At 35.0% G+C, this 21,006-nt stretch overlaps 2 protein-coding genes across 4 annotated transcripts in view; one reads left to right on the top strand and one right to left on the bottom strand.

The window, feature by feature from the left end:
• LOC105334018 (serine-rich adhesin for platelets) overlaps positions 1 to 21,006 on the bottom strand; it is a 21,243-nt gene continuing 237 nt past the window's right edge. The window contains exons 2-9 of one of the 3 annotated variants that reach the window (XM_011437287.3): positions 20,795 to 20,935; positions 19,750 to 19,847; positions 2,944 to 9,184; positions 2,769 to 2,823; positions 720 to 2,655; positions 514 to 597; positions 154 to 237; positions 1 to 65 (exon numbers count right to left, since the gene is read on the bottom strand). In XM_011437287.3, coding sequence (XP_011435589.3) covers positions 16 to 65; positions 154 to 237; positions 514 to 597; positions 720 to 2,655; positions 2,769 to 2,823; positions 2,944 to 9,059 — 8,325 coding nt within the window. In that variant the 5' untranslated portion in view covers positions 9,060 to 9,184; positions 19,750 to 19,847; positions 20,795 to 20,935 and the 3' untranslated portion in view covers positions 1 to 15. Of the gene's footprint in view, positions 66 to 153; positions 238 to 513; positions 598 to 719; positions 2,656 to 2,768; positions 2,824 to 2,943; positions 9,185 to 14,248; positions 14,639 to 19,749; positions 19,848 to 20,794; positions 20,936 to 21,006 lie in introns of those variants that run through there. The other 2 variants (XM_011437289.3, XM_011437286.4) reach the window with 2 other exon arrangements.
• The window catches only part of LOC105334016 (F-box/LRR-repeat protein 4), a 16,050-nt gene continuing 10,685 nt past the window's right edge, over positions 15,642 to 21,006 (top strand). Inside the window, exon 1 of the mRNA XM_034457554.2 lies at positions 15,642 to 15,789. The gene's annotated coding sequence lies outside the window, so the exon portion shown is untranslated. The remainder of the gene's footprint in view (positions 15,790 to 21,006) is intronic.

A 21,006-nucleotide genomic window follows, 5' to 3' on the forward strand; every position in this document is an offset into this window, starting at 1 on the left:
TTTCTCTCTCTCTCTTCAACTTGTCATTCTTGACAAAACTTCCTGAATTTTCTGAGTCATCACACCTACAAGAAATGTTAAAGTTAATCTATCACAAATAAATGTTTCTTCACAACATGGCCATCGATTTTAGCTTAAATTGATGTCACCTACCCTCAGTTGTGTGATATTCATCCATTGTCTTCTTGATTTCATCCTTCCACAGTTGTAATTCTTGTTGAGCATTGACCACATCAGCTATATTAAAAACATAATTTCTTAACCCATGCAAAAATATACATCATTTAAGGTACCACAACCTTGTATCAAGGGAGATAACTCACCATGATACACATCAAGACTGTTATAAAGGCAATTACTGCTAAATTTTGGTCCACAATGTACTTGTATGCCTTACAATTTGAGATAAGATTTCTATTTGTTATCATTACTGATGAAATATTTTATACAACTGCACAAAAATGACCTAAAATCAAAGATTTTTTTCACAGAAAAAAATCAGAAACCACATACCTGTCTTTTGTTTTAATTCATCATACATCCACATAATGGAAGCCACCATGTTCACACAAGAACTAACCATTTTTCTTTGTGCATCTGTAAACCCAAACAATACCAAATGACATAAATACATGGAATGATAAAAAAAACTCTGTGATGAACCAAAACACAAAGACTAAAGAAAATTGCTGTATGGTAAGAACCTTAAGAAATCTTACCTGCAGGAGTCTGAATGGTTTGAGCTACCCCAGTAGCCGTCCTCTGGAGATTCACACTTGTCTTCTGTGATTCATTGTTGGCACTTTCTGTCTCCGCTCTTGTTACTTCATTTCCTCTAACAACCTCCACTGCATCCCTATTGGGTCTATCCACATTGTCCAAATCTTGCAGCCTTTGGTTTGGGTTGCCAAGTGAACTATTTGAATTGGTGGGATTTGTGATGTTTGAGTTTATAGAGTTGGGATTGAAACTTGACACTTTCCCATCAGTGATATGCACATGGCTGAACTGGGTTCTAGGTTGGATACTCTCACTTGCAATTACTCTTGAAAGTAGAGCAGATTCACCTCTCCTTGTTTGTGCTGTAGGTGCAGTTTGATTAATCAGATGTTGATCTATGTGTGGCTGTCTGCTTATACTGGTTTGGTTAGATGAGCAAGTCTGGACATTGGACGATTGGTGAAAGTCTGTTGATGGCCTTACAGAATGTATGATTTGGTTATTACCAAGTCGCTGTGAAGAAGTACCACTATTTGGCTGCAGTGAACACGTTCCACTGGTTGGCTGCAGCTGACTGGATTTCAAAGAGCTTTGAGCACTAACCACTGACTGCATGGTTGGTTGTTGGTACTGGTTGGACCTAACAGTGGTTGATACTGGGTGATGGCCTGGAGGAACCATACATGAAGCATTACGATATCCAATGTTTTGGTGGGCTGGAGGAATCACAGATATTGGAGCCTGAGTGGAAGGCAGGTGGGCATGGGCCATCATAGAAGATGAAGCTTGATTAGCAGACATGTTTGAGTAGGCTGCAGGAAACATAGGCTGGGCCTGATTGACTGTCGAAGGTGGGCAAGCCTGTGGATTTGCTGTTAATGAACTCCTGCTAGGGTGCATATTCAGGGTTCCTTGGTTATTCATCGAGGATAGTTGTTTACTGACAAACATATTTTGATGAGCTGATGGTATCATAGATGGTGGGAAGTCTTGTCTGTTAACAGGCATATTCTGCTGATGAGCTGGTGGAACAGGACCTACATGCACATTACTGTGTATTTGTGGTTGAGAATGATTCATTGCTGATTGATTCATCGCCGATTGCTGAACCTGACTTGCTGCAGGTTGTTGTTGATACATACAATTCTGTCTACTGTGATTAGGTAAAGCGTTATACCTGCTGGACTGGTGATTAACAGAAATACCAGGATAAGGTGGTGGTTGGGTTTGAGGTACAACCATAGATCTCATGGTATTTGCCTCAGTCTGACATGCATTTAAGGGGTCATGACTGTTCATTTGTTGCGTAGTCTGGTATCTGCAAGGGTTCACCAGCCCTTGCTGTGATGTAATCATTTGACTATTCTGACCAGGTACTCCATCCATTCGGTAATCCCTTAACAAAGAATTAGGAGGAATTGTAGTAGCCATCTGAGAATTTTTCATTGGTTGCCGTTCACTTAGTGTGCTAGATTGGTGCCTAAGCCTTGTTTGATTATATTGCATGTAGTTTTGGTTTTCCATTCCCTTATCACTGAGTGATCTTGTGTTCCTTGCTCCTGTTGCCATCATACTCAAGTTTTGAGCACTACTTTCAAGAGATTTTCTTCTTCTGTCCACTTGTCTACTTGCCATTGATGCATTCGTTGCCGGATTTGTCGGAGGCGTAAAGTTCTGTGACTGCTGGGATAAATTAGGGTTCTGTTGAACGGCAATTACATTGACTGGCATTGCAGCAGTGAAGGTAGCAGCTACTTGAACTGCTTGCTGTCTTTGCACAAATACTAAATTTGTGCCTATTAAAGATAGCAATGAATCTGTATTGCTTGATGATGTTTGATTGTTGTTTGTCCGAGTAAGTTCTCTGCTGCTTGTGGGAGGCCTCATCATGCTGGGTATAGCTGGACTAATTAATGACTGGGTTTGGTTAATCCCCTAAAATAGGAAAAATGATAATTATCAGTTTTGTTTGAAATGTTTCTAGCAACATCAATATTTGCAAACATAGGACTTTTTAATTTCGACAGTGTGTCATTTATTTGCTTTACCTGTGCATCTGATGGTTTATTGTATCTGTTCAACTGGTCCTTTTCAGGACCCAAACTACAAAAAATAATACAGTGATTAAAATATGGATTCATCGATATTTTATTCTCTGTTAGCTTTAAAATATTTATCACAATGCAATTTTATATATGGCTAAAAAAATGTTCGAAGTCTCACCTGCTTAAACTTAGTTTTGCATTGACCAGTACATTTTTCAAGGTGATGAACTTGTACCATATACTCTGTACATTTGGGTCTATTTTAGGCATAGCATTCATTGGCTCAGTCAACAAACATTTTATTTCATCTAGTTCCACATTCTTGACATCAAAATGTAGCAAAAACCCACATGGATCGAAATACATCTTGCAGACATTGCATTTGATACACTGCAGCTTAGGCTCTTTTAATTTCTGAAGCTCAAGAAAGCCAACAGTCAAATTGTCATCTCCATTTGCAGTAATCAAATTTTTAAATGACTTGCGGTGTGTGAAACAGATAGTTTGGTGATAATTTGAACTCTCTTGTCTCAACTCTGATAAAAACTTTTGCAAATGAGGATTATCAGACTGTTTCTCTAAAATATCAATGTCATTCAAATTGGGCTTTTCTGGTCCAGACAAAACTGTTTCCTCTTTTGAAGAAACACTTCTTTTTCTATTTACAGGATTCTGGTGTTCCACCTCCTCACTGGGTTCTGATATCACTGACAAAGGAGTACCCCTGTTACTATCTGTTCCATAGTCTGATGAAGCTTCAGTTTCTTGTGAATTGCTCACATTTTGTGCACTTGCCAAATTTTCTACCACTGGTGAAACTGCACTTGACAACATTGGAAAGTCCTCTTCAGGCAAAATTTTTCTTGCGGTTTGATCTTTTTGTGGACTGATATTCAAAATTGGTGTTTCAGGTCTGCTGCTTGGTATAACCTCTTCCTGGTTTTGGATTTTTCCAAAGGTTTTTGCACTAACAATATCTTCTTCTGCAATATATGGGCTTTGTGGTACACCATGATCATAGTACATAATTCTAATGTCACTGTAATCTACTTGATCTTCTGGAATTGTAGCTGTTGGGTTTGCTGGTGACATAAGTACTGAATCCATTAAGGTTTTTGAAGAATTACTCAAAAGCATCTTCTCTTCACTTGCTTTAGATTTTTTAGGTGTTTCTTCTAATGTGCTTTTCACTTTGTTCTTATCACTTTCACTTTGGCCTGCCTCATTTTCTCTAGGCTCAGCAACAGGGTTTTGTGATCTGGAAGTTGTCTTGGTGGTTTCACATTGTTTGCCATGTGATAGTTCTTCGTTTCTGTTTACATCTGGAGTCTGTTTCTGTTGAATGTTTTCTCTATTCTCTTTGACTGATTCCTCTTTTTCTCCCACTTTCCCTTTTTCAATTTTAGATCTGTTCAGCATGTCTTTGATTTCTTCCTGTTTGTCTTGATTGTCTTTGTTTTCTTCACAAGCAGCCTTTTCAGTCTTTGATTTTGATTTTTCCAGATCAATTGAGAGTTGTTCATCATCAGAGCTCAGTTCCAAATCCTCATGCAGATTTCTATATTCTTGCAAGCTGACATCAGTTGTTGTTTGTGTTTCATCTATATCATTGCTTGACTTGAGACTCTCATTTGCCAGGGCATTGGTTGTGGTTTTACTGGAGTCATAGGTTACTTTCTTGAAACTTGCATCGTATATTTCTATTTTTCCTGGCACTTTTTGCAAGATGTTTTTGGCAATGATGTCAGTTTCAGTACGTTTTATGCCAGAGGTTGGCTTTTTAAACTCAGCTGTTCCTGGCTGGTTTGTTTTCTGGGTTGATGTATGCAACATTATTTTTCTCTTCTCTTTATCTTTATCCTGAATAGTCTTAGCTGCAGGCTTTATTAAAGGATTTCCATGGAGAATTTCAGCATGTGCTTTATGTTTTAGTTTTTGAATCTTTTCAGATTTAGACATTTTTCTTCCTCCAATCTGCCCTTGTTTTAATTCAAAGCATGTTCTGTTCCTCACTTCTTTGTTCTTTTCAAGAACTTTCAAGTGTTCCTGAGATATAGCCCTACTTTGTCGTCTTGCCCCACTGAGAGAAATTTTAGCACCATCAATTTCTTCTCCACTTGTACTATTTCCATCAACTTCTTTTTCAGCTGACATTGTTTTCACTATAGCGTCATTTTCTCCATTTTCTCTAGAATCTTGAATGAAAGGCACTACTCCATCTGTTTCCATCTCAGATGAACTGCTTACATCAGTAGTACTTCTGGGACCAGAGTCTGAGTTTTCACTTTGACTTATTTCTTCTGATGTAGACTTAGAGCAAACTTTCGCTTTCTCATTTATAGACACAGTGGTTGAAACTTTTTTTGTTGGCCCTTTAACCGTTGTTTTGGCTGCAGACATATTTTTTGGTCCATCTGTTCTTATTCGAGAGCTGGGTTTGTTAACCTTATCTTTCTTGGAACCTGTATGTTTTGTCTTAAGTGGGGTACTAGGCATGAAGAGGTCTTCTTGCTCTATCAACTTGATTTTCGATGCTGTCTGACCTTGGGGTCTCATTTTCTCTATTTTTGATGTTCCTGCCTTCGAATTACATGAACCAACATGTTTTCTCACCATATGTTTATCTTCTTTTCCTGATTTGCTGCTTGACATATCATTCTGTTTGTAAGGTTTCTGTTTAGGATTAATTCTCTCTGTTGTAGTAATATGTTTGTTGCTCTTCTTTGGCGGTATAGAGGTTTCTCTATCACTGGATTCAATTGATGTTGTTGATGAGTCCTGTTTTTTGTCTTTTCTTGACACCAACTTTGGCAAGGTTTCATCACATGTACTCTGCATTGAATCACTGGATATATTGTTTTCTTCACTAAATTCTCCCGATTTTTGTTCTTTACTATTGTCTGTCTTTTTATTGAGTAACTTGATATCCATTGACACATTTTTTGCATCCTCTGATTTTTTTCTGTCTGATGATTGCATATTTTTTTTCTCCTTCAACTTTTTCTTTTCTTTATCCTTTGTAATTGATTGCATTTTTGGCTTTGGTTGCTCCTTTAAAGCATTTCTCTTTGCATCTTTCAAATTCCCTCCTTTTGTATGTTTAATGGAAACACTAATTTTTTTCTGAATAGTATCAGTTTTATTTGTGTGGATATCCTTCCTAACCTTCAAACTCTTGGCAACCTGTGAATTTTTATCACTGATTGGACGTTTTTCATTTGATATTTTCTGGTGACTTTTTTCTTTCAGATTTTGATCCGTTTGGTTCACAGCTGATTTTGCTGACTCCTTTGACATCAGCTCAATATTTTCTTTCTGTTGAGTTTCACTTTTGTCTTTTCCACCAGATTCTTTGGAAATCGCCTCAAAAAGATTTTTTTTCACAACTTCACCACTATATTCCTGTACTGCATTTTTATTGGAAACATTGTCCAATACATTTCTGATTGGTGTTGAAGTTTTGACAATGCCCTCATAATCCACTTCAAATGAATTTTGACTGGACAAATCCTTCTGAGATTTGTCCACACTTTCTTCTGTATCACTCACTGATTTTTCTGCATCACACTCTGGTATCACATCTACATTTGTCGAATCACTTGGTGGCTCCATCACTTTTTGTTTAATCCTATCTTGAGAGTCCACATTTTCAGTTCCACTGCTAGATTTAGAACCAGAGTCTTGTTCAGAATCGGTGAACTCATCAAATGATGCCAAATCCAAGTCTGAAGAGTCTTTTCGAACTGGTTTGATACTACTTTCTGGAGAACCTTCAGTAGTATTTTCACTTTCCTTTGTTTGCACTTTTTCAGTTTGCATCTCAGGACTGTTTGGAGATTTCATATTTTTCTCGTATTTACTTTTGATGCTAACAGTCTTTAACATTAGAGGATTCAATTGTTGCTTGGAGATGTTGATAGATAATTCAATTGATTGTTCAACACTTTCTTGATTTGCAATTTCTTTTCTTTTTGGACTCTTGATTAAAGTCTTTGGCATGCTTGCATTTCTTTTAAACTCTGCCTCCATCTCCAGTGCAGCAAAATTCTGTTCATTTAATTTGTTTGTTGGAACCTGTGCATTTTGCTCCTTTGACATTTCAGTGAACAGATTGGGTGCTAAAGTTGCAGATTTACTCTGAGCAACTTGAACACTGCTGTCTTGCTTTGGATCTTGTTTTTCTTCAGTATCTTCTGTTGTCTTCAAAGATACTGTAGATGTGTATACTTGTTTTGATAAACCAGATTCCGCAACTATCGTTTGCTCAGCCATGAGATGAGAAATGTTTCTCTTGCACTTTTTCACACTTGGACTAAGGTCTTGTATGCCGGTATTGCTATTGTTTACATCTTTGGATGGATGTTTACGCTTCCTTGCACTACAAGTTTCTTTCTTCTCTGTTTCTTTTTCACATATCACATTTCTTTTCTCATTTGATGTCACTGAAATCCTTAAGTTTTCTTGAGTTTTTGATGAGCTTTGACTGCTTCCTTCATGAGTGGATGATTTGTCAGACATCTGTTGAGGTTTTTTAGGGGATTTCGGTTTCACTTGGATTGTCCTGTATTCAGTTTCCTGTGCTTTGCACTCATGTTCCCTTGAAGTGGTATCTTGAGGAATAAATGGTTCATCTAAAAGCTCAAAATGACTGTGTTCTGTGACACTTCCAACAAGTTTTCCTAGAAGGTCATCTACACTTGCTAGCATTTTTTCTTTATTTTCTTCTTCATATCTTTCAAACTGTCTCTTAACAATTGCCTCATTTCTGCTTGGATTTCGAAGGTTTCCAGACATCTTATCACACTTTCTGGGGTTTTTAGAAGGTGGAGGGGTAATTTTTCTATCCCTTTCACCAGACTTTCGGTTTGCAATTCTCTCTGAGCTCCTACTTCTGCTGCTTGATGAGGAAGAGTTGGATTCTGTTGACGTAATACTAGACAAACTGTCAACAGAGTCTCTTCTTCGTAGCTTACGATTTTCTTCAGATGAATAGCTTGGTGACCGGTTTCTTGATCTGATAGTTTCATCATTCCACTGCATCTCTAAATAACTCTGTGAATCATAATCACTGTTTCTCTTTGGACTGCCAGCAATCCTTTTAGGGGGACTTACTGACCTGTAGCTTCCACTGGTTTCTGAACTCTTGGATCTGTATCGACTTCTTGACCCACTTTGAGATCTTGACCTAGAAAGACTCCTTGACCTGTACTCTCGGCTCCTTGACCTACTTCGGGAACTGCTTCTGTAACTGCGAGAATTGCTTCTGTAACTGCGAGAATTGCTTCTGTAACTGCGGGAATTGCTTCTGTAACTGCGTGATCTGCATCTCCTATCCCTTGACGAGCTTGGTGACCTAGACCTAAAACTATATCTGCTGTCCCTTGATGAGCCTCTGGAGTAAGACCGTGAATAACCTCTTGATCTATGGTAGCCTCTGTTTGAATTATGATGTTCTCTAGAAGATCTGCTATTTCTGGAAGAACTCCGTGATCGGGAATATGATGAACTTTTTGATCTGTAATTTCTTCCACGAAAACTGCCTCTAGATTTTCTTCCATACGATTCCGATTTATGTTCATAACTTCTTGAATTTACATATGAATGAGTTTGTCCCCGGTCATAACTTCTAGGATAGGGTTTAGGGTCTCTTCGAGATGGCGATCTGTATCCATCTCTTCTTGATGAACTGCGAGAGCGAGAACTTGAAGGACTCCTTGAGGTGTAGTATCTACTTGAAGATCTTTCCCTGGATCTTCTATATCTTGACTGACTCTGTGATCGGGATCTAGATTTATATCTTTCAGGGGTTCTAGAGTTGCTTCTGCTGTTTTTAAAATTGTATGGGTATATACCTTGACTAGTGAAATGTCTTTTTCTGTTTCCGTCTCTATTTCCATAGATGGTGTTTACGAGACTATTTTCGTTGAATTCCCTTTTATATGGTTCATTTTGGCTGAATCTTCCAGCTCTCTGTTTTGTGCTTAGGTAAGCCGTAAAATCATCCCTTTCCTCATCAGTTTCTCTATCCACTGGCGGTTTTCTGAACCATTTGTATCTGGTGTTCCAATTCAGCTGGAAGGTTTGTCTTGAATTATTGCTAACACCTCCTCCTCTACTGTTTAAGTTTTCTCTGCCTCTTCCAAGTGGAGGTTTGTAATTAGATGTAGATGCAATCCTTTCCTCAGTTTGAAATGATTCTTCAAATTCATCAAAGGGCCTTATTCCACTAAATCTTTGACTAAATTTGGATCTCTGTACTGTATCTTCATCATTTCTGGTAAATCGTTTATTCATTTCTGAATATTCACTTATTTTCTTGTCTGTTAAATTTTTATGAAAATTGTAGCCTCTTTGTAGATTTCTTCTGCAATTATCATTTTCTGCATCTTTCTCCCAAAAATCAATCGTATTTCTCACATCTGTAAAAAACAAAGATATCTTTTACATCCTTCATACATAAAGCTTTGGTATAAACTGGGTAACATTTAATGATTTTTGAAAAAACATAAAATTACTATGGAACCATGTTGTCCTACTGAGGGCCCATTCCCCTATTATCTCCCTTAGGGACCTTTAATTAGGTTGTTAATAAAGGTTTAGAAATGATCTAAAGTCAACCATCAGTATCTTCTTTAAACAAAAGTTGTGATGCTCAATAGGATTAAAAACTGTATTAAATTTATTAAAACCATGATTCCCAAACTGAGACAAATTCTGCTGAAGTTTTCCATGATCTGTAATTTTATCAACCAATCAATACAAAGTAAGAAGGCTTGTGGAACAGAATATGCATGACTAATGTTAAAATTTTTCCTTAGAGCATAAAATTTTCCATCACATATGATCAGACGTACATGATAAACATTATCTAACATTTCCACTCAAGTCATTGACAGAAAGTTTAAAATTTTCCACTGCTCGGTCGTGAGAACTGAATACAATTTAATACCTAATTTTTCCACTCAACATTATAACGAAAGCTAAAAATTTTCCATCACATGGTCTAAGCTTACAGCAAATACACAACCTTGAATAATATTAGGGTCAATATATATTCCAATCAACAAGAAATAAGAATGTATAAAAAATTGTCTGAAATGACAACTCTCTTGAATGAAAGAAGGTCAAATGTGCATGAAATCTTCCATTCATAAGCTGTGAAGCAAAACCAATCTTTAGCCTGGGTACAGTACAATACAATCCTTTTGCAAAGCATAAAACAAGAGAACGGGTAAACATATCAGTACCCAAATAACACCCTTAAGTGTTTTGAATTGCTCAAAATGAATGAATAAATCAAATCAGATCTAATCTGGAGCCAAATATGATGAAACGATCTGTAATCCTCTCTTTATGAACACATCAATGCATGAATCTAAAGTGACCATTTTTGAGTACCAGAAATACCAAGAAGAATGAAAATAAAAAGATTTCATTTATCTTAAAATCCTAATTTTAACAGAGGACTTTCTGCTTGCCTTAAAAAACTGAATAAACCTTTCGTTTCCTATTTTATATACCGGGGTATATTCTCAGTGAAAATTTTCAATATGAATGTAATTACTCTTGTTGTTATAATAAATAACAAACTACTATAGTCACTGATTATTTAGCTACTTTTGATCTTCAAAAAGAAATGTTTGATTTGTTATCAATCACTATCTTGTAAATATAACACATCTGTTTTCATATCATATCCTCTATCAGCCCAAAGGGCGAATTATAAGGGCTGATAGTGGTGTTTTGGCCTGATACACATCTTCGCTAGCCAAGGGTGACGATCCACTCTGCTACTCTGAGTAGCAGAGTGGATTGTCACACTTGGCTAGCGAAGATGGCTGATACAAGGTGTGATATGGAAAAAGGTATGTACCATTCATCATGAATACATTCTTTCAGTACCTGGTACTTATCATTAACAAAATACAGACATGCTTGTAGAGTTATTATCTCTCCTGTGTTATTGTGCGAGCCTTGTAGCCATTTGTGACATACCGTAGTAGTCTTATGTAATATGTGTGTTAGATATTATGTATTGAGATCTATAGGTGTTCATTGTTACAAGAGGCCAATTTGCCTTTACAGTATCTCAAACATATCAATAAATTGAAAGTCTTATGATATTACAATTTAAGGAGGTTGGGTGGCCATCTCATTGAAAAGTATATACCGGGGTACATGACAAGGCAATAAAATTTTTACAAGTTGATGGTTATCAACTCAGGTCACATGGTCACCAAAATTTTCAAATCATTCAACTCAGTACTAACTCAAATCCTTCAAGGAAAAGAACATAAATTTGAGGTCAACACTCAAACTTGAGGCTGAGTAATGACTTTAGGAAACTTGGTGACGATGGGGCCTGTTATGTCTGTGTAAATGAATTTTGTTCCAAGACCAAAGCGCATTTTTCGAGAGCAATATAACGTTCTGATTTGAAATGTTGGAAATACAAAATAATACAATATTGTAATAGAGCAATGAATGAAAAGAAAATGTTTAATTGGATAACTTATTCCTTGTTAAAAACTAAAGAACAATATTAATCAATTCAATAATTATTTTTGTCAATGATTAAAAGGGTGAAGTTAATAAATATTCAAGCAATCCTTTTTTTTTTTTTTTTTTTTTAACAAATGTTAATGTACAATATATCACTGCTACCATGCTGATAAAAACTTGTTGGATTTACATCTTTGAAGTTGCTTGCAGTAAAAAGTTTGAGTTCTTCATTAGAGATGAGAAAAATCTTTTGATAACTAATTTGTGATGTCCTGATGTCCAATGCATATTATTATCCAAATCAGGCTATAGTATCAGCCGGTATATTTAGCAAATAGGGAGCCCCCTCCCCCCTCACAGCCTCACCCATTGCTGCAGTGTAAAAAAATCTCCCAAGTCACTATGATACTAATATGCTATACAATATTTATATTACTAATACAGTTTATAAATCATTGACTTGCATTACCTGATGATAACAGTTTAATGATGTCTTATATAAATGTAACATTTGCTGAAAAATAGATTGGAAATACCAATCTAAAATTAGAGACCACATCACCATGCTAACTGTACAGTGAGACCTATTGACCTAGCTAGTTTATGTATAGCGGTCAAGCAAGACAGACTTTATGGTCAGACAAAATAATCCACATTTTTGTTTCATGTCAACTCAAAGCTGCTAGGAGTACTTAGAAATCTACAACATCTTACCGATACATATTTAGAGTGATGACTTGGTCTTTTGCACTTCAATTTCACACTACTAAATGAAAAATGACCATTTGGGCTAGTTGAATACTGGTTTTCGGTTTATGTTTTATGCATACTTAAATCATCCCTGTCTTCATGCAGAGTTATAATAATTCTAATAATGCTCACAGTTCATTTCACATAATTCAACAACTTAAAAAAGAGGATTTTACCATAAATGTTAAACTAGCCCTGCAACCCCCACCCCTACTCCAACACTGAGGCCTTTTAATTTTTCAGCTAGAAGGTGCATTGTCTATTCCTTACATGTTATAAGTGCGTCTGCTTACAGTACTACATGCTCGAATCCAAAACAATTTTCAAGGGGTGGGGGTGGTTAAGGGTTAATTAATTGTGTTTTCCAGGGCAAACTGAGGGATATGTTTGGCAATTTTACTATGTGAATTTAAACAAATATTAAAATTCTTGGTGGGGGGGGGGGGGGGGGGGCCTGGACCCCACCTCTAGATATGCACATGCATTTAATAGATAAACAGGTACTTCAACTCTATATAATTATGATCAATGTACAGGTACAAGTTTAAGGTCATGACAAAATCATTGATTGATAATGCTCAAGTTCATTTTATTTCAAATGGATAATACATAGTTAATCTTTTATCTTCAATAATTGCATATAGTTGTGCGCTACCTATTGCCGTTTTTAGAGCTTTGAAATGATATATTCATTACTACATGAACTACGTAACAAAAGTTATTCGAGTTCAGTCAACCAATAAAGTGTTCTCACCACAGTGAAACCAGAACAATTTTGGTAGCTACATTTTTTTCAAGATTTCATGGGTATTAATTTTTCTTTCACAAAGTTTTAAAAATCATGAAACACAAAATGGGCAAGTCATCCCAGCTAGACATTGATAATTACATCTAATCTGGCTGTAGGCCTGTAAATAATTGGCAATGAACAGTTCTGAAATTCTAGAGAAAGGTAAGATGATCACTGTAAATGTGAACATAACCCATCCAAACCTTAAAAGCTTTTCAGATGCCAAAAATAATGATAGGTGTTAAAATGGAAATATATCAAAAGCTTTGGCAAGGAAAACAAAGGGAGGGGAATTTCCAATTGCACTGTTTATCTACCGGTTTTTGTCAGCTAGGTAATAAAGATATATGAACTACAGAGTACTAATTCAAAGTATGCAAACTTGTACCCATGAATGAGGCTCCATTAAACTACACATTATACCCCCCTCCTTCAGCAACCTGACACATAATCCCTCTTTCCTGCTGACATATAATAATACAAATACTTCAAACTTTTATTTGCTGATGGTATCTCCTACATTCAAGTTTGATTATCAAACACAAAGGCAATCCACAGATTTCCCACCTTAACTGTGACAAGGTGACCTATTTAATTGACAATTTTGTTTTTGGGGTAGACCTGTTCAACTCTCCTTCCACAGTACATGTACATCACTTAAACAACCGCAAAGAAAAAATATAATTCCAGGCCTGTCACATATCTTATTTTTCACATCTTTTCTGAATTGAGGGGTTTTCTTTGATCCAACATGATCAAAAGTTCCATATAATTGTAACAGCCTATATATAAAAAAAAAATACTAATGGATTTTGTAAATGCCTTACAAAAATTTTAGAATTTTTTGAATTATTTTTCATAAGAAAGGAGAATTACCTAATAATTCAGGGAATTTTACTGCTTAAGCAAGCACATGTGTAAAACTTTGGTATACCAGTAGTTGTAAATGAAAACCATTGCAAAAAGTTTATACAAAAAGCATGATCTTTGCAGAAAATCTTTAAAAAAAAATCTTGAGCAGCTGTATGGTAATGCGCACATCTGCCAGAGTACCTTGGTGTAACAGTAATCCATCACATAAAGGAAAATTAAATCTTTTTATCAGGTAACCATAGCTATATATCAATCAAATCTCACACCTGTCTTATAGGAATTCAAGTTTTAAAACTGACCTAATTGAAGATTCAAGAAGACAGAGATTGACAAAGTATTCAGTTGGGTCAATTCAACTATGATTTTTTAAGAATTTTGCATTTTTATATATATGTTACTGCCAATGCAACTGAATCCTATGATATTTAGAAGGAATCAATTTTAGAATGTATGATGCCTTGAACAGGCACACAGTATATACATGTATTTACCTTTTAACTCTTTTAAAACAGACAAACTTTTTTTGAGAATTCTTATAATTATAATTACAGATCAAATTAATTCTTACCTGGCATTTCATAATTTTGCCAGTATCTGTTTCGAGGGTGCATATCTTTAGTACTCTTGGCGGGAGAACTATAACAATTCATTCCGAAGTCCTTTTTACAGGTTAAATATTTTTACATCTGTTCCAATTTCACAGCAGCAGTTAATTCCTCTGCTAAGTGTTCAAGTAATACAACATTGTCACTGCATATATAGTCTTTCTGATCCTTTCTCTGGATAAGTTCTCACAAAAACCATGCTTAGATGAGCCCGACTTTGATTGACCCAGTCAAACCCACTTACTGAGTGAGGAATGTGAGGATATCTGATATGGAGCATTCCATTTCTTAAGCTGAATAGACTCTTCCACTTATAAATACTACTATGAGTTTTACAACTGACCAGTGGGCATATGATAGTAAATACACATTTTAGATTTTTTTTTTTTTACATATATCATTACTTTACCAAAAGAATAGACAGTTTTGCAGCTACTGATTTCTGTTTTTAAACATGGCAAAAAAATTTTGTTACTTCTCCTTACCAATCAGTTTATATATTAATTGTTCCTAATATAACCTACCATTCTAAACCTTTGAAACATGACTGAAAGTGACAGCTACATGCCGAAGTTTTAATCTGTTTTAATTATATCACTCAGGACAGCTTGGGTGTCATACCTATTAAATCCTTAATTGTGACAAGTTTTACTCACCAAAATTGAGTAAATCTGGATCCAACACCTTTTAATTTTTCCCAGGGTAATTAAAACTTTAATGACTAAATATGTGTTAAATATTTAATTTTTTTTTCGCTTCTGTGTAGGCTTGGGATTAACTTGAGTAAAAATTTCAAAAATGCTTGATCACTGGGACTTCCATAATTCAACTATATTGTAATTTGACTTTATTTGTAAAATAGAACAATTACATTAAAGCACTAAATTATTTATAGTTACCATCATGAAACTACTTTGTGTCAAATTTGACCTCATCAAGACGCCTTAATTAATATACTGGTAGTTAGTGTTCAGTAAGAGTCCTAATTCCATGCAGAATTAACACTTAATTAAGAGGGCTCGATGGACGTGGCCATGTTTTAACTGTAATGATCTCCTTTCAAAAGAGAGTTCTCTACAAGAATATAGGAAATGCCAAAAATCAAAAGGTAAAAAATATATGGACTTTTTATTTACCAAATAATAGTTTATAGGAAAATACATCATATCTAAAAATTTAAGGAGGATCTGATGGCTAATTTGTAGACCACCCAGTCTCTTTAATTTATATATACTGTATGTTTTTCAGACAATGTCATGTACTTCTCTGAATCAATTAATTAATCAGAAATTTTAACCCTGAAGGAATAGGCACTCTGGATAATAAACATATATTGGATTCCAATAGCTAACTGAATATAAAATGAAGCCAATTGCTGGTAACCAAGCTAACAATAACTGGACATACAGGTATTGACTCACGGGGAGACCGCATGTTTGTTCTTGTACCAGCTAAAAACAGCTAGCCAGGCTACCAATGAACAACAGATTCCATGAAACTTTAGGTAAATATTACAATGTACTTTCTTTTCTTATTTATTTAAAAGGGCTGTGTGGTCTGGTCATTTTTAGACTATATTGATCTCATTCTGGAGAACTCAGTAAAATGATGTAGGAAAAAGATATGGTACATGGAATTTTTCTTTACAATGAAATCATGAATACAGCTATAAAAATCATACCTAAAATTTTACAATAGATCTGATGGGTAATTTGTTGACCACACAGTCTCCATAAAAAATGGTAATGCAGTTTGGGGCTGATACCATCTATAGCAAACATCCATCATACTCTTAAAATTCCTAACTAAATTTCCTCATCATAGCTATAAAGATTATCATCAGCGGTAGTCTTATCAACAAACACTTATCCGGTATATTCTTTATGCACTCAGATATCATACATGTACCACCTCGGTCAGTATCTTTTGGAATATAGCTGTATAATTACCGGTACATTCCTTTGTTCTTATTATCATTTTTTCAACGCAAATCATGATAGCAGCTGTTGTTTCCCTGATTTTTTTGTAACTTGTGTTGCTAATAGCTATTTACTATTATGATTTTTAAAGCTTTGCTCCAATGGTATGAAGATGGTCTTTACTGTGAAATGGAAACTTGCAAAGCAGATCAATTATTTCATGTTTTATTTCTATCAATTTTGATAAATTTGATGAATTTTTCTTTTAAACCTATTTGTACAATGGATACATTTAAAATGTTGTCATTTTATGATACAATTGCAGATCTTTTTACGAAAGAAACATTGTACACTAAGAATTTGCATTATTTTTTATTAATCATGTTGGTTTTGAAGTAAAATATTTATCATTACCTCCCTAGAAAGAACTATTACCGGTATATGGTTTAAATATACTAACACTAAAAGTTAAATATATGAGCACGTCAATCAATTTCTGGAGTTATCCCCCATGAAAACAATTGCATTTTTTTCCCTTTTTTATACATATGTAACCTCCTAGCAGGTTTTCATTTTAAAGTTTTTCAACAGACTTGCTCATTATATTCTTGAAAATTCCTGCTGTTATCAAACACAGAGATGTGTAAACCCTGCACTTATCAGCCTCCCAATTAAATCTGTCATCACGCATCCCCCTTAGGGAGGGTTTATGACCTTTTCTCAAATAAAATTGTTTTAGCATTACCCCATAGCTGTTACATTCCAATTGTATCCATTCTTTAACCTTATTATTTAAAATTTGTGAATTCACTTGGCTGTTTTTACTCTCTTTTTGCCTGATCTTCTGTCACTTGTCTTCCAGTTCCTTGAGTTGCTTGAAAATAATTACAAAGAGTGAGTTTCTGTATCGTCTTAATTATAGACAAACTTGTCAAAACATCAGCAATTGAGTAAGATTTGCAACTTTCAGCATTCACATCAAGAAAACAATTATACAGTACCATCACAACAAATAACTGGAAAAAATAACCCAACATTCCTTCGTGTACATTGCCATCGGGATATATATATAGAAATACAAGTAGGATCATACTTAAACAATGACAATTTAATTGATTATAGGTCGTCAGTTGATACCTCATTTTCTGTCGGAATTGTAGCAAAAATGTCATGAAGATCTGATGCATGTCTAAAATTCAACTCACTGAATAACAGTAAATAAAAGTTTGGTGTCCATTCAGTTACTTTATGAATACATGCACCCCCCAAAAGCAGAAATTATATATATATTTGCATGTAGCTATCAATTGGTGTAAAAATTTGGAGAGAAGGAAAATAAAAATAGATATATAGATGGGAAACTAGACTGACAAATCCTTATCATCAGTTATATATTAATCATTTAAGTGAGTAGTGAACCTATACTTATAGGGGTGGCTTTTGTAAGATTAAGCTGATTTTGATGAATAAGGCCTAAAAAAATAAATTGTGTGTTTAGGGTAACACTGATGAAAAAATTAGGTTAGGTAGGTAGGGATTTTTTTTTATTTTATCATATTTTTTTTGTATGAATCATATTAAAGAATGTTTCTTTGTTTTATATTTAAAAACGTAATTTTTATTGGAAATAAGATAAAATTCACAATCGGATAAAATCAGACATCTAACAATGTTTTCCCCAGAAAATTTTTGAAGCATGGGGGGAAGTTTGTCAGAGTAATTGCGCGGTGCGGTATTAAAGTGCCTAAGCCGGCAAAATCACTGTGCGTAATAATATAACCATTTGATGAAACGTACTACATGATATGTACTATAATTGATGCATTTTCATGAAATCTACATCAACAAGTATCATTTCAATTCATAATTATATTTTAATATCTGTGTATATTTAATATACAATTTTTCTGGTTCTTTTTTCAAAATCAGTTTTTTAAGAGGTTGGTCCTCACAAGTTTTCACAAAACACAAGAAATATAGATTCACATGGCAGTTCAACATCAGCTTCTGTCCCACTCCACTCCCACTCCTCATAGAAGAGATTTTTTTAGGGGGGTGTTGAACAAGAAATAGGCAGAACAAGTCCATACAATTACATCAAACTTGATTCAACTTATTCTGGGCAGTTAATATTTCTTGTTTAAATTGGGGGTTCATATGAAAGTTTCTGTGATATCTTGACACCAGTCCCCTTCCCCGTTTACATGTATGTACACAGTCAATCATTTTAATAAGCATACAATATACGATGTTTCTAGTCATGTGACATCGCTTCCGTGCATTTCTGCAAATAACTGTAGTTTTTTTTTCTTTATTGTGTACATTTTTTCAAGTTTCCAATATCCTTGCGGCAAATAAAGAGTTCAAGCATATCAAATCCAAGCTAACACCATCGAGTGAACATTGTGCTATTTTTAGATCTTGGAAAATCCACAACATTCGATAATGGCGGAGATGTCGAAAAAAGCACATTATATTAAAACAAGAAGTAATCACGTCTCTATTTATGCATTAATCACCAATTAATAAACTCAGTTTTAATATATCTTAATCATAAGCTAAGTCCTTAAACCGTAAACCACGTGTGCCCCATTGCTGAGATCGATGTCGAAATTAACTGCGCTCACTGCGGGTGCAAGTGTTTTTCTGAAGTTTGAGCGGATAAACGATAACTTTATATCTACTAATTACAGTTAAGATGTGTAATAATCGGAAAAAGAATTTTGCTTTGAAATAAACATGCATAGCGGGAAGCTTGGCGGCACTGTGTGATGCATGGCGGGGGATCTTCAATGGCGGTACCGCCATGCAAAATCGGCCTGGGGAAAACAGTCTAAAAATGGTAGGATCGGGCCATTTTTGTAGGTTAGGTCGGGTTACCCGAAACACACAACTTTTTTTGTTAGGCCTAACTTCCAATTACATGTACATGTATCATCATTGCTACTTTATATTGTCTTATGCAATTAATCCTATAAGGATGGATTTGGTTATATGAAATCATTAACCCCTCTAAGTAACTTAATATAAACAGTTTCCACTTACTTCATCAAAGGATTATATTTCGGTGTCAATTTTCCTGTTAGTCAAGGGAGTGTGGAGGCTCTTAGTAACTTATTTATTTTGACTGCATACAGAGTTGATTTTCAAAAACTTCCCAAAACTACCGTAAACAGATTGACCAGATACTATTTTTCTCTTCAACAAACAAACACTGAACCATTTCAAACACTTTATACTCAATTGATTCAGAGTTAACAGCGTGATCTCATGAACAAGATCCACCAGCTCCCAATAAAAAGACCTGCTGCTGAGAACCTGCTGCTCAGACCCAATAAACAAATTAAGCTTTATAAAGCCCTACAGACAATCAACACAGATATACAAAGGTGGTCATCAACGGGGGAGGGTGGGGGTGTAAAAAGGGGGACAAATTAAGCTATGGGTGTTCTATTCTTAAAAATACTGGTACCATATAAAACAGCTCCGTTTAAATTTCTGAAATATGATACTATAAAAGGTAATAAACTTGAATTCATACATACCATATGTATCTTTTGTCGAGATTCACAAAGGAAGAGTGTTCTGGCGCCTTTCCTAATTTCTTATGCATGCATTTTCAGGGGTGCAGACATTAAAACTTCTAAAAGATAAAATATAGTCATTTCTAGAGTCAAAACAATGTGATCATTCGCTCAGAAAAAGTTCTGGCTTGAACTGGAACTATCTTGGGAGCATCTGCATTCAATGTCCTATGGTAGATGACCATGAATAAAAAACAATCCCATTGATGATCCATTTAAAAAAAAAAACCATTGCTATGGTGAAAAATTTGTTGATTTATAGGATATGATATGCTACTTCAAAAGTAAAAGTTTGGCACCCCCAAAAAATCTAGGGGTGTCCAGTGTCCTCCCCAGGGAAAATACTGCTAGGTCAATATTATTTTTATATTATATTTCTACAGAAGAATTTCAGAAGTAATGAAGTCTAAATGGCTTCTTTTTATAAAAGAATAAAAGACATAAAAACCCACATGATTTGGACATGGCAGACATTGAAAATTGCACCAAACCCACATTATAACCATGCATAAAAAATTTAACCAAAAGTTATGATTATAATTGGTCTCTGCTATTTAGACACTGTAATGATATCAGCAAGCTGTGACATACAAGTAAAAAGAGATATTGCTGTTCTTTTTTTTTTCCAAAAGAACTAGGGCACGTATCAGGCAATGACAAAAAGGAGTGGTTTATTTGCGAAACAGTCAAAAATGACAAAAAATTGCTTGAGTGCCCTTGATAAAACATTTTCAGAAATCTGTCAAGAACTTTTCCATTTAAAAGAGATAAAAAAAAATGCTTTTCTTTTATATTGTCAGCTTTTGAGATTGCACTAAAAAATTACATTCCTACAAGAAAAAAAAAACAAAAATAAACAAAGTTGGTAGGTGGTTGATGGAAATAAATTTTCATAAATCACCACATATTATTACAGAGAGCTAGTCAAGTTATAGTAAAGCTAGCAGAACTATCATTGCTTTGAGAACAACTTGTGAGTCAGTTCAGTTCAGACTGTATAACTTACCTTTAGAGAGGGATGGCAATTCTCGGCAGCAGTGTTCACGGACTGGAGTTTGAAGATCTTGTGTTGCACATTTGATAAAATTTCCAACACTCCCCGTCAATTGATCAGACCCCCATGAGTTCTCACCAAGAGATTTATGGGCTGCAAGTTTAGAGGGGGGAATGTTACAAGCTGGCAATTAGAAGGAGTGAGGGAGGGGATATTAATTCCTG

Source organism: Magallana gigas, chromosome 7 (assembly GCF_963853765.1).
Source record: "Magallana gigas chromosome 7, xbMagGiga1.1, whole genome shotgun sequence".
Lineage (NCBI taxonomy): Eukaryota > Metazoa > Mollusca > Bivalvia > Ostreida > Ostreidae > Magallana > Magallana gigas.